We start from the raw sequence: 19,453 nt of genomic DNA on the forward strand, positions 1-19,453 counted from the left end.
GCATTTGTCAATCATTACGAGAACTGATATATCCTTTACGTTGAGTTACCTTAGTCAGTTCAATAATTGTTATGGGGAAATACTTTGTAAAGCAGCAAAGAGAGTTTTAAAATACTTAATGCGTAGTAAACAATGAATGTTTAGAGAGTTTGCTCGAGGGGTTGATTGATACCGATTGGGTCAGTGAACAATTTATTAGAAAGTCTTATACCTGATTTTGTTTTCAACTTTCTTGGAAACTATTTCTTGGGGTAGTTGAAAACAAAAAAAACTTTACTTTGCCAAGCACAGACGCGGAGTATATGGTACTAGCTGAAGGTTCAAAAGACGCCATTTACTTGAAAAATTGTATGTATGAGCTCACAGGAAATACATTGGATACAGTTACGTTGTATAATGATAATCAGAGGCTCAACAGCTTGCACCCGAATCCAGTATTCCCAAACGGTCCGAGCATATAGATGTCAGACACCACTTTATTAGGAATGTAGTTGCTGATGAGGTTGTTGAAATTAAAGTATCTAAATACGGCTGAAATGCCAGATGTGCGGTATTAAGCATTCAAAGTTTGTTAAGTGTCCAGGTTCAGTTAAGATACAAGTTTTTCAGACTTTCGTTCGAATTAGTTCAAATTGTTTTCTCTAGCGGGTTGTTATTGTCACTCTCGTTCAAGTACATATGATGAAGCGCCCTCTTACAGAGGAATGTACAGTAGTTGAATGAAAACCATCATGTCGCACTGTTGTTTTGTAGAATCGATCCCATATATACTTTGATTTCAACACTGTTCCTTATATCGAAATAACTTTCTCCATTCGAACTAGTTATCCGGACTGGGTAGCCGTGTTCCAATATGGATAAAACCTCCGAATGTTTGTGAACTCGTCAACGAGTGGAAATACCCATCGTAGTGTAGTTATGGGCGAATCGTTCGTAGTTAATCTCTCCATTGGAACATAGCTACCCAGCAAATTTCGAATTTCAGTTTTGGCCGTGAAAGTTTAACTTTCCTCATTTCAGAAAATTCGTAACGTCTGGAAACAGCACTGTACTAGAAAAATAACCGGAAAGCTTCATCAAATTTGTTAAAATGGAATTCGAACCTCTTGAAGAGCTTACGAATAACTTGGGAGCACACAACTTTCCCAATATCCATTATACTTCGGTTGTAAACAACCTACAGTTCGTCATTTTGAAAAAAAAACTTATAACTTTAAACAGGTAATACGAATATTTTCTTACCTGGCAGTTATGAGTGTACTTGAGCCATGAGCCCACCCGTACAGATCGATCAACCTGTAGAGACAAGCCAATTTACACCTCAGAAGCTTCTCTCCTTTAGCGTACCCCATAGCTTCGATGCCTCTTATATCATTGATGGGGATAACGCAACTGGAATTTTTGAAGACGTTTCCAGATTGCTTGTTCACGCCGACCATGTCGGAAATCTGCTGAAGCAATCCGCTCGGTCCGGACCCATCCTTCAGCTGCGACTCTATTATTCTCTCGAGTTCTTCCCGGAACAGCCTGCTGTTCATGATCGATTCCACTCTTTTCCTTCTTTCCATCTCTTTCACGTCCGCGTCAATGTCGACGGGTCTCATTTTGGTTCTTTCTTCGTCGTCGATGTCGGAAATGCCGTTGGTTTGTGGCGGAAGCTCCGCCTGACTGGTATCGGCCATTGTGTGAGATCTGAAACAAAAGAGGATCGAGTGAAATGACGAATCATAGCAGAATAGTGGACACACTCACAAAAGTATATATACTTTTTTCTAGTGGCAATATTTCAAAACACGCAGTTAAAATACGGACTTTTTAGAATGGTATATAAGATATGTTTTGTCATATTCTTTGATAAATTGAAATGAATCAAAAACTGATTTTGTAAATAAAACTGCCTGATTATAAAGAAATTTTGGAATATTCTTACTAAAGGTGAAATACTCTCCTAAAATTATGTAATATTTCTGGAGAATTCGTGAAAACTTTTGTTTTAGAATGACTTCATATAAGGTCCAACGAAATTTCAATAGGGTTTTCGCGTTTTCACTAAATAATATTTGAAACATAATCCTGCCAAACAAATTTTTGTGTACTTTCTGGTGGATATGACTTTCAGGCATCCATATTTTTTTATTATTCACAATTTTATCGATATTGGGGTGTACAGCATAAACATTTCCTTTACTACAAAAAAGGTTCTTAATTTATATAGTTCTAACTACTGATTTTTTTAACGACGTATCATAAAACGTTCCATTAAAAAAGTTAGGAGTGTTTTGAACCCTTATATAACAATAATAATAATTAAATTGATGAATGCATTCGTTAGTTACTATGTGGTAGGAAATCATCATGAAAAATAATAATTGAAACTTTCTATGTTTTTATCACTTTTATTTGTAACTATTGTTACTGCTGTTCCGTCCTATAATAATAGGGAAGCCCATGCGGAGATTTCGGGATTTACTAAAGTGCGGCAAATTAATATACATGGGGGATACCTTGTACCCGGTTAAGAACCTCCACCAAATATGAGCCCCATATATAAGGCCGCCTGTGAGGGATAAAGGATCAGATTAGTAAAAAAAATTGATCATCAGAAATTCTCGAGCGCGTCAGATTAAGGTAGAGTGAGTTAATTACCTGCTAAAAAGTGTATATTCCAGTAATCTGACGATCTGAGACTGACGTAAAGAAAGGGGAGGGCAGCAAAGTTGTAAAAAAATAACCTCATTTCGACATTCTCGAGCGTTGCTAATTTACGATTACGTAAATTATATAAGCTGACGATTTCCGCAAGCCGAAATAACAAAAATTCGTCGATAAAGTTTAATGCGTGCAACTGTGTGACACCTATATTTCCCTCTCCGAGTTTCTATTCCTCTATTCTCTATTCACTTTTTCTCTATCTATTACTCTCTCACTCCGTCCCACTCTGAATTCTGTTGCCATGACGCCATCACAGCTGATCACAGAGACTCGTTCGTGATGAAGATGATGATTAATTAATCAATTAATTGATGGATGTAGCCGTCACTACGTGATAGGAAATCATAATGAAGAAAAGAGAAATTAAACTTTCTATGTTTTTACCACTTTTCTTTGTAACTAACGTTACTGCAGTTTCATCCTATAAGGACATTTATAAACTTATACAATATATAAGTTTGAAAATGTCCTTATAGGACGAAACTGCAGTAACGTTAGTTACAACTAAAAGTGATGAAAAACATAGAAAGTTTCATTTCTCTTTTCTTCATTAATTAATCAATTGATTATAAAAAATTAATTTTTTTATAATCAATTGATTAATTAATTAATTATAATCATTTTTTAAAAATTATTTTATTATAAATACAAGTATTCTACTTGAAATACATACACTTATTTATTTGCATGCTATTTCCTGAGCTTTTCAATTAAGTAAGTTCAATGAATTGAATTTTTTTTTAAATATTGTTTTTGTCAGATTCAGCAAATCCCTCTAGATAATCGTCAGATTATGAGACAGCACGTCTAAAACATAAAGATGAACCATATATAACTTAATCTGACGCGCTTGAGTATTTCAAAATGGCGAATTTTTTTTGCACATTATAATAATGGCCGCGAGTTTGCCTCAGATTGAAATCGTCAAATTATTGAATGAGAGCTTTTTTTGTTGCACTTAACACCCCCTTAGAAAATCTGACGCGCTCGATTAAATTTTTTTTCTTTTCACTTTTAACCCTTACGTACAACCACCCAAATCATGCAAACGATCAGATTAACATACCAACATTATTAAAAATACGTAGGACATTGATGCTATCAATATTTGACGTGCTCGAGCATGTCCATGCAACAGTATTTTTTTACATATTTAAAAATCTATAGTCGCTTCCCCCACCGATGAAAAGGTATATATTATATAACATTTTTTTCTTCTTATTATCTGAAATTGATTGATTAATTAGCCCTGTCGGTAATAATTGAGGTACTTAGCTTAATTCAGTACCTGAATTTTGTTTGCTTGTGACAATGTGGATACGCTAATTTGAAAACCGGTGAGTAAACTAGATCGATTTGATCATTTAACAGGTTGCACCCGCAATGTTTATGCTTATGAATTTCCAAGGATTCTAAATAATTGAGTTTGCAACCCTTAACCCTTCCTTACATAGTGCAACATTTCCGTGTCGTTTAGATTCGGGAACTTGTGGTTGCATGCCAAGGAATGGTTTGAAAATGTCGAATTATTTTTACCTATTTTGAACGACCTTTCATGTTCAGCATACCGTTTTGAAAAATTTCGACCACATTGTCCCACATAAACACTTTTACACTCCGGACACGTATGCTTATAAACTCCAACTTGTCCACTTTATCTTTGGCAGTGAAAAGGAAATCAGATAACCCGGCATATGGTCTGAATGCCACTACCATATTGTTTTTTCTGAAGAAACCCGCAATTATCTCTGTTCTGATTGTTTGATCTGGGGGTATATTAATCTGTAAGTGAATTTACGGCTTGGTTTTCTGACTAACTTCTGGATTGTGTCTGAGTCGAAACCATTATTATGGCCTATTTGTGTAATTATTTTAATATCCCTAGCAAGATTATTAGCAGACAAAGTTAGTGACTATGATAATAATAGTTCTCTACTCTCATTTTTCGTCAGGTCTACAAATTGGACATTTTGAAGAAATTAAAAGTAGTAACTCCAAGTAATTATCTCAACTTTCATGCGGGTAATATACATGTTGAAATCAAACGATTTTGAAACAGAAACATATATGCGTGATACCTATTGTATTAAAATTTATTGAAAACAAGATTTGTGAGAGAAACTGCTTTGTCTGCCCTATTTGGCAATACTTTGGAACCACTTACCAAATCTTGTGGAATATTTTGAAGTACTTAAAGTGGAATACCTGTGGAATAGTCATATAATTTCATAAAAAAATCTATCGAGGAAATCGATTCGTAGAGTTAAAAAATATTGACTCGAACCAAAAAGTTCTGATTTGTGTATGGTCAGTCAAGAGCTGGCTCTTCTGTATCTGTAGAATAGGGATGGTGAGTGTAGACTCACAGCACTTAGGTCACATGTGACCCATTGTACATCCTCCCGAGGAGTTGTCCTCCTAAGTCATCGTCCATCCTGTCCTTTCCAGGAAGGTGAACAGGTCACTAGGAGACATCTCCTTTATATTGGCAGGTGTATCTGTATCTGTAGAGTAGGGAGGGTGAGTGTAAGCCCACGCACTTAGGCCACATGTGACCCATTGTACATCCTCCCGAGGAGTTGTCCTCCTAGGTCGTCGTCCATCCTGTCCTTTCCAGGAAGGTGGACAGGTCGCTGGGAGACATCTCCTTTATATCGGCAGGTGTAGGCCAAGACTCGCCGAACACACACTCTCTTATTGACGATAACTCCGGGCACTCGCACAGGATATGCCTGACAGTCTCATCTTCCTGTTCACACATCCTGCATAGAGGTGTGTCCACTAGCCCCATATTATGTAGGTGTTTCCTTAGCTGACAGTGGCCAGTCAGAAATCCTACTGTAAGGCGTAGATTTTTCCTGGTCATCGCCAGATATTTCTTCGGCGCCAGCTTCCCAGGGTCGCCCAAGGTGATCCTGGCAAGATTACATCCTTTGATTTCATCCCATCTCTTTAAAGATTGAGCATGGGTGTAATATTTGACTAGTTCCGCAATTGTCGATGTCATCAGGCCGTGGGTGCCACTTGGTCCTAAAATTCTTAGTCCAGCCGCTTCCTTGGCTAAAGAGTCGGCAATGCGATTACCTTTACTCCTTTCGTGCCCTTTAACCCACCTCAGGATAATGTTATTATCTACCGAGGCTTTGGCTAAATCTTGGTGGCACTCTAGTGCTAGTCCTGAAGTAACACGGTGTCTGTTCAAGGCTAATAGTGCTTGTCTGCTATCAGTGCAGATTGTAATGTTTTTGCCAGAAATTCTTTTCTTGGTTATTTCTTTTGTGGCGATTGAGATACCAGCCAGTTCTGTTTGGACCTCGCTGGTATTTCTTCCCATTCCCCATTTAATCCTTAGGCTTAGTGATCTGGAGTACACTCCACATCCTGAACCTTCTTTGGTTTTTGAGCCATCTGTATAAATCCGTATTGCATTTGTAGCATCTGACTCTGTGTTCTGCTTAATTTGTATTTTGTAGGGTTTATTAAACACAAACCTGGGTTCAATTGCATCACTTGTTGCCTGCAGCAGAGGTTGCGCAGTAAGCGCTTCCCGCCATAGGCCCAGCCTCAATCGACCCATTCCTACTTCTAGGTTTACACCAGCCGCGTGCAATCGTATCATGGCCATTAACGCAACCTCCTTAACGTACAGATCCAGAGGAGTCAGACCCGTGATTAATTCCATTGCCGCGGTTGGTGTTGTTCTCATGGCTCCTGTGATGTTTAAACAAGCCAGTCGCTGTATTTGATATAATTTTTGGATAGCCGTTGCTTGTAGAACTTTCGGTCCCCATGCAATGGCTCCATACGTTAACATAGGTCTTATTATTGCAGTGTAGATCCAGGCGACTACACGGGGTGAAAGACCCCATGCGCGTCCCACTGTCCTCCGACATTGCTCATAAGCCACGTATGCTCTTTTTGCTCTGCTCTGTAGATGAGAGTTCCATGTTAGCTTCTTGTCGAGGATAATACCAAGGTATTTCACCTCTTCAGAGAAGTTCAGTTGGCTTTTGAAGATTTCGGGAGGTTTTAAGCCCGTTAAACTTCTTTTCCTGGTGAAAAGGACCATCTCAGTCTTCTTGGGATTGATCGACAGTGAGTGTTCCTTACACCATGTTTCTATCAATTTGAGCCCATCCTGCGCTCTATCGCACAGTGTGTTTACAAATTTGCCGGTCTGCAAGATAACTATGTCATCTGCGTATGCAATTGTGTAGAATCCATTTTTGTTAAGGTGATTAATTAGGGTATCCAGAACTATGTTCCAGAGAAGGGGTGATAAGACCCCTCCCTGTGGACATCCCCTCATGACCAGTCCTTTAACTGTGATGTCTTCTACATTAATACTTATTGCTCTTTTAGAGAGCATCTGGAGTATCCATTCTCCTACTACCAGGGGTACATTCCTGGAGTGTAGTTGCTGGGTAATTGTTGGAAAGGTTGTTTTATCAAACGCTCCCTCAATATCTATGAATATACCTAGGGTGGATTCTTTGTTGTCCAATGATCTCTCGATTCTGCCAACCACATGGTGAAGGGCAGAATCAGTAGACCTTCCCGGGGTATATGCATGCTGATTTGGATGAAGTGGGTTGTTAACAAGTACTTCATCTCTTATGTACCGCTCACATAGCCTCTCCATGGTTTTTAAGAAAAACGATGTGAGACTAATTGGTCGGAATGCTTTTGGTAGGGTGTAGTCCATCCTACCTGGTTTGGGTATAAATACTACTCTTACTTCTCTCCACTTACTGGGAATATACCTCAGAGCTAGAGAGGCTCTGAATATTCCAACCAGGTGTGGCATAAGAGTGTCCAGTCCCCACTGAAGTAGGGCTGGTCTTATACCGTCAGGCCCTGGTGACTTGAAGGGGGAAAAGCCCGATATAGCCCATCTTATTTTGTCCTCATCAATTACTGTACTAGCATATTGCCAGTCATATTGTGAGGGTGTTATTGGTACATCCGTCCAGTTCGCCGTTCCAGGAAAGACAGAACCTGGGAAGTGAGTTTCCATAAGAATCTCAGCACTCTCCTGGAGGTTGGCGGCTTTGTCGCCATTTTTCCTCGTCAGGATGCCGATAGTCTTTTGGTGGTCATTTGAGAGTGCCTTCTGTAGCCTAGAAGCTAGTATTGGCAGGTGTAGTCCAAGACTCGCCGAACACACACTGGCAACCTTGATGTGTCTTACGGTGGTCTCCGCGAAGGTTTTGGAAAGTGCAGCGACTTTACTGTCGTTGCGCGGCTTCTTCAACCTTCTTGGGGTTCCCTCCGTGGAGGTGCTGGCTGTTTTTATTTATCTATTACTGTCTGTATCGAAGCAAATTGTTTTGTTTCGAAACAACTTTTTTGACCCCTGCCCGACTGTGTGTTAAATTAAGCAATGGACGAGGAAGCATAGGTTGTCATTCTGTTGTGGGAGCTGATAACAATTGTTAGAGGTACCACTGGAAAGAAAGCACTCCTTAAATCAGAAGAATCTGCTTCAAGTGCGTGCGCCGTTCGAAGGTTTCAAGAAAAATTGACTGGAGAATTATTCCAGATAGTTGACATCTAAACGTCGTACAACAACTCGCACTAATGTTTTGTCCAGTTTCCATCGTGTAACAAATTCATTGATCAACTGTCAACAAATTTATTTCCAATAATATTTCACTAATCACAAACTAACTTATTTACAACACTTAGCAACTAACGTCTAATTTATTTCCACTATTTGAATTCCTTGTTTAACCATTCGGGAAGCCGGGCTTATATATCGGTAACGATCATTTCTAGAAATCTGCAATCGGTTCGTTAATAGAGTTTTACCGGCGGTTGCCAACTGCATTCCTTTTGCGGTGATGTCACGTGTTTGTTCGCTGGAAGGCATATCAGTCAGGAGCGGCTTCAGATTCGTTACAATCGTTTTGACTTCGTCTGAGAAACTTTGCGAACCAAAATGTTTCAATCTGTGTGAGGCCAGTCTAAGGCTGGCTCTCTCCTATCTGTCTCTGTCAAAACTAATGGTTTCGACCTGTGTGCAGCTAGCTAGAATCGATTGACACATTTTGTCTCGAAACAATTAGTTCAGATCTATGTGCGGTCAGCCTTACGCTTCGACTGCGACACACTGCACAACGTTGCAAACCAAAATATTTCGATCTGTGGGCGGTTAACCAAAGTAACCATGGTAAGTTCTATTGGAACGCACGCAAGTCTACAACGCACCAAAAAGAGCTACATATAATGAAATTACAAGAAGTAAAATATGTCTAAGGCGAATCTATTACTCTCTGACTTACAGACTTATCCTTGGCGAATATACTGTTATCAGTGATCGGTTCCTGTAAAATATATGACAATAGCACCGAGCATTTGTATGAATTTACTGGAAATAATTCAATTAAACTGTTACAAAATTTTCAATTTCAATTAGTCATTAAATTATCGGCTGTAATCCAAGGTAACGTAACAATGTAAACAAATTAATGTCATGGACGTTGAATAAATGTTTTGACAAAAATCAATTAGTTTATTTTCGTTTTATGGCCAAATAAATGGATCGTTATCAACCAATATGTTTAGAGGAATACAAACTTATATAGATATGAGAAATCAACTACACTATATAATGTTGTTTACGCATAGTAGAAAATAAGATGGTCAAAAAACTAGTCTGAATTGAAAATGATATAGACGTGTGATAAAATGGTCGGGATCAAAATTTTGGGAAAATATAATGTTTCAATTGTCGCCATACAATTGGTAAATGTTTTCAATATTGATCTCAAAACTTTCAAATTTATTTTGAATTGAATTTCACTAGTTGGCTTGGAATCTCTTAATTTTTGATTTTTTTATTTATATTTTTTGTTCAATTGCTCTATTTTTACTATATTATTTCACTGTTATTTCATTTCAGTTTCTTTTTGTTCAATATAATTGTTATTTTCAGCTATTCTCGTTTTTAATTCTTCTTTTAGGTCTTTCAGGGATTTCAAATCATTTTATATAATATCAGACAGTGGAAGTCCGAAATAATAAAATTCATCATGAAACATTGTCAATCACGCTATTTTGAATTGTTTAGCATCACTAAATTGAGTATTTCCTTACCCAGCTGTCTTCCTCATACGAACTACGCTCAAGCTAAGAACTAACGGGATATTACTTTTTAATGTGTTGATATTGACACGTTAAAGGTAAGGCCTTGTTTATCAGCTTACACTTACTTCTGAGGGTTGTCGATTGTACGGGGACGGTAGCTGGTTGATGAAAAACCCATTTTGAACCATTGTGATTTCCAGCATGGGGTAGAATATACATAGTTATGACTATGTTATGACTGGGACTTACTAACGAACCTTTAACCACTTAACCACAGAGGAAACCACATGCTATTAGCATGTCCAGCATATGTGGTCTCGGCCTATATCCATCGACATAACGCGGCCCTAAGAGTGCTATATTACCATCTACTTCACTCTTACGGTATTGACAAGACTCCGGTGTTGCCCTTCGCTCCGGTAGTCTTCTCGACCACCAGAGGAAGACGATATTTGTCGTGGAGTTTTCAGCTCCTGGCGAGACGAACATCGTTCGAAACGAGGGGGAAAAACGAACTCCGCAGACTCTATCCAGACCACTCTGTCAGGATGGTTGTTCTGATTATTGGAATCCTTGGAGGAATGATGTCCTCTCTACTCTCGAATCTTGCAGTACTAAGGCAGAAATCTTAGCCTGACAGATGCAAAAGGCTGTCATTCTTGGCTCAGTGCGCTTGCTCAGGGCACATGATTCTCGGAGCCAATGATGACTTACCCCACGGTGTGAGGGGTGGTCGTTGGTTGATAATGCTGGCGCGCCCTCCCGAATGCATAGGGGCTTCGGGGGATAGGGCCTGACCAGCGCAAACTACGGTTAAAAAAATAATCATAACGTCTTTATTATTTCCTCTTTCAGTTCATTTATAGAAAAATAATCCTTTGAAATATATGTAAGAAAATCAAGAGCGAAGTTCAACTCGGCAGCGGATAGCGCTACTCTGTTGTTATTCCACTTTACCCTGAAAAATACCTATGCGTATAGTATTTCCAATACCAATTGGAACAGCACAGAGAAGGAATTCCTGCCTCGGCATAGGAGTCAGCATATTATTTTTCAGTGGTAGTTTTTCAGTTACTTATTCTTAGTCATAGCAATTGATCACCCCATGCAAAATTTATCTCAGCTGAATTTTTCCACCATGGGTAATTATGAAAAACTTCGAAACTTAAGGTAGTTGATTTCCGAGTCGAAAACTCTAAAATACAATGAAAACACAAATAATCACATCGAATTCTCGTCAAACATATATTTACAAAATAATAGAGGCCAACAAAATTGCTAGAAAAATCAAAATTCTTCTTCGCTATATTCGGATGAGGTGGAATCATCATCGGGTTGAATAACGATCGGATTTATGGAACTTTGCACATAATATTTGTTCTCTTCTTTTATAACGTGGGCCACACAGTTCTTCCACACATCACTATTACCTACTTCATTCACCTCGCCTTATATTGTCAAGCACTACAGCATTCAAAGTCGGTGACTGATTACATTTCCGCAAGCTTCCTTTCATTGTGACGCAAACCATTTCAATTGGATTGAACACACAATAATATGGAGACAAACCTAAGAGAATATGACCACGTGTTTCACACATCGAATCAATAATATACTCCTTTTTGAAATTACCTTGTTTTATGGTCGCCAGTAATACCTTTTTCGTTGGAATCTTTTCGGGTATTTCCATGTCATGATTTCACATGAAATCAACAATATCTGCTTTTTTTGTGTTATTGTTTGGTATTGTAGTCAATAACCGAGAATGATCCGAAACGTTATCCATAACAATAACCGAGTTTGGAGAAATATTTGGGAGAAGCTGCTCACTGAACCAGGTTTCGAATAAAGCCGCAGTCATATCTTCGTAGTAATCAGCAGACGAATCTTTTATATTTTTGGCCGACAGAAGCAAAGCGTTAGGTACGAAACCGCACTTTCATCCCCGGCATGCAAAATTATAACACGTTTTCCCCTTGAAGAAGGTGTGTTCAAAGCACAATACTTGGTTTCGTCTACCCAGCCATATTTGACAACATCATGGGTGTCAAACCATGTTTCGTCGAGGTAGATTATATGTCTGCTGGATTCTCAGTAGCTTTTCATTCGCCTCAAATATTCTTGTCGGAGTTGAACAATGCGTGTCGATTCCATTATGACCATCCGACACCTCGTAGAGTTTCTAAAGATTTGTAATTGTAATCGGGATAGCCGAGTAATTTATACCAAATCATTTCCAAGGTTGGTACTTCATTTTTTTGGTATATACCATAAATTGTAGCACCATCAACGTTTGCGAATGTTTTATTCCTTTGTTTTCGTTTCATTGCATGGTCAATGACATCCCCTATTTTAATGACTCAAAGAACTGTCGAACGACAGCATATTCTATTCACAATAGCATTCTGTGAAGTGTGACAGTTTTCCTTCTTCAAGCATTCATGAATATTTAAAATTACTCGCTGAACTTGAACATATAAGTCCTTATTATCAAATTCCGGATCCCTGTCGATTGACACAGGTTCCTCACACGTAATGTTATCATTTGTTTCAAAAGGTCTCCAGAAAGCCATTTTGATAAAAGTACCCAAAAACACTAAGATTTTCACAAAACTCGGTTTAAAAGATGAGACTGGAACCTTTGAGGTAAAAGCTGAAAACTTTCTCTAGAGATCAATTACCCTCATACCAAACTGATATTTTTGCACTCGACGCGCGTTTCGCTAACAAGGTTAGCGCGTTTCGCTAACAAGGTTAGCGCGTTTCGCTAACAAGGTTAGCATCTTCAGGAGGAGCAAATTAAATACTGAATCTAAAGACAAGGGTTAGCTGTTTATATACCTTAAACTTTTTGGTCCGATGTGGACTTTGTTTGTTAAATGATGATTATTCTAATTGATTTTTCGGTAATTAACTAGTGGAACCACTACCTGCAAATTAATTTGCCCGCTTTTTGATCTATTGTATGACTGTACTCTTATTTTTATTGCCGTTCCAATTGGGAATGGATAGGCTATACCTACCTATCGATATGATAAGAAGATGTATAGAAACGTATGAAAAAATGTCATAGTTTTTGGCGAAAGCGGCAGTTGAGTATGTGAAAATAATGAATAAAAACCTACTGATATGTCCTGAACAAAAGGTTTTTGAGTTGGGTTTTGAAAGTTTCGATACTTCCTGTTTTGAAATTTGGTGGAATGAAATTATATATTTTGCAAATATGGCAACTAAACGATCTCTTGAAGAGTTCAGTTCTGAATGGGGGTGGGGAGAATATTCCTCGAATTCTTATGTTGACATTATGAACGCCAGTGCGGAATGTTGTTTTCTGATAAAGATAGGAGGGTTTTCCGGTAAGGATGATTTTATGAAAGAGGTTTCCAGAATGTAGAAATCTTCTGTTTTCCATATTCAACCAACCCGCTTCACAAATTTTATCAGATTGTAATGATGCAACTTCAAACAAATTCAAATGAATTCACCGTGAAGCTGACTTCATATATAGGTTAAATATCCTATTCGTGAAATGACAAAATCGACAAACCACGAAATCAGCATTTAGGTGGCGTTGATTCGATAATATAGTTGGTGGAAGAGAGAATACGTGGGACACAAAGGTCGACGTTAAATTGGCTATTCAACTCGTGACCTCATCTCCTAGTTCAACGTTATGAGCTGTTTATTATGCCACCGTAATTTTTAGATTCTAATTCTAATGGATAATGAGTGTCAGTCAACGAAGGCTGCATGTCATGCAGTCAATGAATGCATCTCCAAATCGAATAAAAATATGTTTATGACTACTACTTTTGGCATTTCTACCACTTTAATTGAAGTATTTGTCAAATTCACCACTTTGCTTTAAAAAATTGAAAATATTCCTCTTTGTACTTGCTGAAAACTTATTAAATCTTTGCAGATTTCCTGAAAGAGATGGCAGAATCCATAATGAGATACTCGTATTGTATAATAGCATGGGGTGGTACTTTCAACAACCACATTAAAAGCTAACAAATAACATATAAGTCAATTTTGAAAATAATATAAAAATATAAGTTTTTCAACGGAACATCTATATCAAGACAATAATTTACTCAACGTAAGATCATTATATAGTTATCAGTGTCTCGTAAATATGTTCCCAAACTTTAACAATATGTAACTCATACAACAGTAAGAACTAGAGCAGTCGAGAATTTAACTATTAAAATGCCATTTTACAAGAAAAACCATACACAAAGATTCGTGTTCTGATATGGTCCAAAACTGTACAACCAACTCCCAATAGAATTGAAAACAATGAAAAATATTATTGAATTCAAATATGCCCTCAAGCGATTTATAATTGAAAACTCAAAAAAAATGACATAAACTAAAAAAAAATTAAATTTCTACATTGAATAACAGTTCTTATACCATATATATCTTTTTTTACACAATCATATAATCAACTTAGATATCTATGAGTTTTGAATTTTATTTTTGGTTATTACATTACTATAGTTCATTGTCTTGGTATATTCATATTGTTACCATAAAATGTGCATATAGAGCTCTTATTTGAATGAGTAATATAACACAATACATGCATTCCAATGCCTGGGTGAAAGTTCAAGATAATTGAAATAAAATAACTATGTTATACAAAAATTGTTTATTATATTGAAAACAAATTTGATTTCATTTGAGTTTCTGGAATTATCAAATTTAAAAAATGACACCAACCATAGGGTTTTCGGAACACTTTAAACGAGTAATTTTGAGTAATGTGCCAAAGTCCGTCACTGGTTACAGTGGTCACCCAAGAAAATGTCAACCACACCCGATCTTGTTGCTGTTTCTGTGACTAGTACAACATAATCTTCCTACATTATTAGTGATGCGCCGCATATTCGTTTTTTTATTCGGTATTCGGCGAATTCGGCATCTTTTTCATTATTTATATTCGGCCGAATCATTCGGTTCGAGTATATTTTCTTTGCTACACGACATGGTATAGAACTAAAAGACAAAACTTCTTATGCAAGAGTTATGTTATATAAATTATAAGTCAAAGATATCCTATGGCGAATGTGTTCAATAAAGCTGATAAAATGAAGCAATTGAACTTCAAATCCACATTTCTTTTTGAAACTTACATCAAAAAGGTTAAACCGAATAGTGTTCGTTTATTCGAAGACACCACTATTCGTCGCATATCTAATTATAATCAATTAACCGTTCACTGATTTCATTTGTGACAACTTCATATACATACATTTCGAATTACCCAATAACTTAATACTTGAACTAGTAATAAAACAAAAGACGAATACCCGGCCAAATACCGGATAACTAGCGCCTACCCGGCCGAATACTGGATTTAAAAAAATCTTTTGAGTCCTTAATTGCTTTATTTAGTTAGTATCACTCAACAAATAAAATCAGTAATCATTATAATTCCACAACTTAGGAAATGAATTAGTACTCATACTGCACTAAAGGCAAATTATGGCGAATGAATACTAATTTCTCTGCAGTAAGAGGTAGCAAGCGGTTTCGCTCATCTTCGTTAATAAGGCCAACTTCAGAAAAAAGTCTTTCGCTGTACACACTGCTGCAAGGTGCTGAGAGATAGATTTTGGCAAACTTTGTTAAATTTGGGTAGTGTTTAGCATTAGCTGCCCACCAAGAATAAGGGTCACATTTGCGATCAATTCGCACCGACTTGAGATGAAAATCAAGCTCACATGCTATCGCGTTTTTCTCTTCACGTTGAATATCATTAGTACAGTTTTTCATATACTATTTCATCAAAGCAATTCCAAAACGTGTCATGAAATTTGCGAGTAACAGCTGACTCGGCATCTTCTCGTCTACTTTTTTTAGCCGGTGTTGAAGATGCAACTGGAGGACTCTTCATAAGACATTTTCAAATATTCCAATAGAATCTCCTGGTGCCCTTTTTCAGCATCAAGCACTCCCAAGTAGTTTGTTTTGAATCTCGGGTCTAGGTAAGTTGCAATCAAGTAGTTTGAGTCTTCACTTATGGCGTTGAACCGCCATATTCTAATTCAGCTTTTAACGAGGCTCGAATATGTGATAAATCAGACGTTCTTTGCTCAGTCTCATCTTTATCCAAGTATTTTTTTAAAGCAGTAACGTGCGGTATTACTTCCGATATGCAGGATAGACCAGAACTTGTTATTGTAGTTATTTCTTCGAAAGGCTGTAATAAATTGATACACTGCTCCATTAAACTCCACTGTTGAGCTGTCAAATTGATCAGTGTATCATGATCAGCAACATACAATGATATGGCCCATTTTTGTTCTAACAAACGTTCAATCATATAAAACGTGGAATTCCACCTAGTGCTAATATCTGATACTAACTGATATCTGATCGGGTATATTCAGCTCTTTTTGAATCATCTGTAGTTTTTCTTAAGCTAAACCAAAGTGATTGAAGTGCGTCACAAGTCTTCTTCCAGTAGCAATTATTATTGTCACTTCAGTCTGGACTTTGAGCGACTCATTTATAGCTCTTTCAAGCGTATGTATGAAACATCTAGCAGAATCGTACTCAGCCAAACGAACACCCTTCACCATGTTAGCGTCGCTATCATGAATGAGTAAATGTATTTTAGTGTGATCAATATAGCAGTTCGCGACAATGTTGAGCTCCTTTGCTATATTTTCTCCTGCGTGTGAACCTGAGAAAGATTTCATTGCCAGAACTCCGTGTTCTAGTTTAAATTCAGGTGATATTCAATGAGCTGTGAAGCCCAGAAAGCTGGCATTGCTGTGTAAGCAAGTCCATATGTCAAAAGTCACTGAAATATCGAAAGCACTCGTAATTACATTTGATTTTCTTGTAAATTCTGTCATATATGTCAGGAATGATTTTTTGGGTAATATAAGCTTGTTCTAAGAGTCTGGTGAATCCGGTTCTTTCTACTATAGATAATGGCTCGTTGCCTAGTGCAATCATTTCGGCTATTAAATAATGGTACTTTCTGGCTTCAGCATCATTTACATTCTGTCATGGTCATTTGCTTGTTCGCTACTGAAGACGAACTTGCCCCCGGAATTGCTAAAGGAATTGTAGTAGGGACGACAGAGGCATCATCTTTAATTAGTGCATGGAATTCATTTGGATGTTTTGATCTTATGTGATTTTTCATGGCAGAACTACCTAGAAAAAATAGATTATAGATAAGATACCAATAAAAAACTCTGCTATAAACTGCTATAAATAAAGTATAGATGAATAACGATTAGATAGATAGATAGTTAATGAACAAGTTACATTAAAAAAAAATAAATGTGACTTTATGGCTTTCACAATCAATAAATCAATACCTATCGTAAAAAAACTAAAAAACTCCGGAAACATTATTTACAGTAGTTAATTTGTAACGCGATTAATAATTACGTTAGTAAACTTTCCAGATACTTCACTTGATAAAAAAAATAATTTCAATTAAATACATACCTGCTTCTTTCCCTTCGCCGCCACGTGAAATTTCAACACTGCATAATAAACAAACAGCAAACTTTTTATTATCATTGTTTATATCGGAATATTCCCATGAAGGCGTTTTTTTTTCACCGATGTCATTTCTCGTCGTTAAATCTTTTTAGAATTACGAAAATACTTCAAAGCACGACTACGCTCGTGTCTACAGTCTGCACTACAATCAATACAATAAGTCAATGAATGAAACAGTTGTTAACTTCGCTTATCAACCTAAGTATCCGAATTGGTCCACCCTATGGTTCGGGCCCTACGCAAGCATGCTTCTTGCGATGCACCAAATGGCAATGCTCCGCCGAATATCCTGTATCCGGCTAAACTGCTATCAATTTCAGTTTCGATACGAAGAACATTTCTAACAGAGAAACTTTTCTTGAATAGGGAAAGATATTAATTATCTTTCAACGATACTGGTTTATTGTAGCCATTCAGTTAAAAAGTATAAATGTGTGAAATACATCCAAGCAGTAACTGACAAAAACGTCATAATTGATATAAGGAAGAATTTTCAAGATACGTTACGAATATAAAAGAACTGTAATATATAAATATGTTGACATAAATTCATTAATACTGTAACACTTTTTCTCAATAAGTGATGCTTCAAGTCTGGATTCAAAAATATCAATGTTTGAAGATTTTTGGATAGAGTCATCAAGGTGGTTGAAAACTTTGCATCCCAAATATGAATGACTTTTTGGTATAAGTTAGTCCAGTGCAAAGCGTACACAAGAAGATTTCTAGATCTATAGTGGCATACTGATGATCTGTTCTATTGAAAAATTTGTCTTTAAGTCTGTATTATACATAATTACAAAGTTCATATAGATACAAGGTCACACTTAAAATCTTAGTCGCTCAAAGCTGCTCTTCATGGCTGCCCCCACTTCAGTCCTGCCACAATTCTCACAGCGAAACCACGCGATCAAGAATACCGTATTGCAGATGGCAGTTGATGTTTCCATAATGAAGGATTAATAAGATTTTTTCATGACAATAATTTGATAGAAAATTTAACGCTTTACAATTTTTTCTCAACTTCTTACAAAGCATGTCGACATGTGGTTCCCAACACAGCTTATAGTCAATTGTTAGTCCAAGCACTGAAACTGTTCCATTTTTCCCCTCAATGTAAATTTCATCAAAGAGGTTTTAGATACATTTACCTACAGAAGATTTTTTCGGACCACTGAATTACTTTATTATGTAGCATTTTTTATGTTATCACAAGATCAGTAGTTTCTTCAGTCGTTAAGAGTAGGTTTATGTCATCTGCATATGATATTACTCAGACCTTAGAGATGTTAATGAGATCATTAGCATGAATTAAAAATAACAAAGGTCCAATCACTCACTGCGCTCGATCACTCAAGTATGATTTCATTAAATTCAAGGCTACACCCCTTATACCATATACCACATTTAGAAAACATTCAGAGAATGTTGGTTTCAAGGGACTACTTCAGGAGGTACCACAGCTTCATATTTTTGTTGTTTAACAAGCAACCACACTTTTTAAATATGTTATTTTGCTGCATCCTCTGTTGGTGGTAACGAACTGAACTGCATAGTATTTTCGGCGATTTATTAAATGACAATTTAATCCTGAATATCCATCCGCAGGTAGATAAAGTCAATTACTTCAAATACCTATGCATTTTTTCAGGTGAACACAATGAATAATTATTGGCCTAACAATAATTCACCCCGATTCGTGTCGACGACCTACTTGCTGGTTTTATCATTCAGGATCAAACTGTCAATTCAGAATATCTCTGATATCAGTTTACGCTCTTGCTCTTTGCTATGCTATGAAACGTTTGTACGCAGTTCATTCAAGTTTTTGGCAGTTAAGTACAGTACTCGTATTGTGACAATACAAGTATCATTGAGAAGTATTTCTTTAGTTGGTTCTTCAACATTGACGATTTCAGCTGCTGCACTCAACTTCTGATAATTATTAAAGTTTTCAATGAAATTATTTTTCCTTTCATTATGTAAAGCGGATGTACATTTATCATATTCAGTGAATGCATGAAGAAGAAATGATTTGTTGTAATAATTAGGATATTTCACTAATATGCTTTTTGTCGAATGAACTGGTTGTAAAGCATTATTTTAGACAGGCAGA

The 19,453-nt window shown here is 36.9% G+C and overlaps 1 protein-coding gene across 5 annotated transcripts in view; it reads right to left on the bottom strand.

The window, feature by feature from the left end:
* The window catches only part of hts (adducin 1-like protein hts), a 125,148-nt gene that overhangs the window by 33,249 nt on the left and 72,446 nt on the right, over positions 1-19,453 (bottom strand). For all 5 annotated transcript variants that reach the window (XM_074169697.1, XM_074169695.1, XM_074169696.1 and 2 more), the window contains exon 2: positions 1,243-1,692. In XM_074169697.1, coding sequence (XP_074025798.1) covers positions 1,243-1,682 — 440 coding nt within the window. In that variant the 5' untranslated portion in view covers positions 1,683-1,692. The remainder of the gene's footprint in view (positions 1-1,242; positions 1,693-19,453) is intronic.

Source organism: Leptinotarsa decemlineata, unplaced genomic scaffold (genome assembly GCF_025532065.1).
Source record: "Leptinotarsa decemlineata unplaced genomic scaffold, Ldec_3_MD MMD2_P_RNA_scaffold_5, whole genome shotgun sequence".
NCBI lineage: Eukaryota > Metazoa > Arthropoda > Insecta > Coleoptera > Chrysomelidae > Leptinotarsa > Leptinotarsa decemlineata.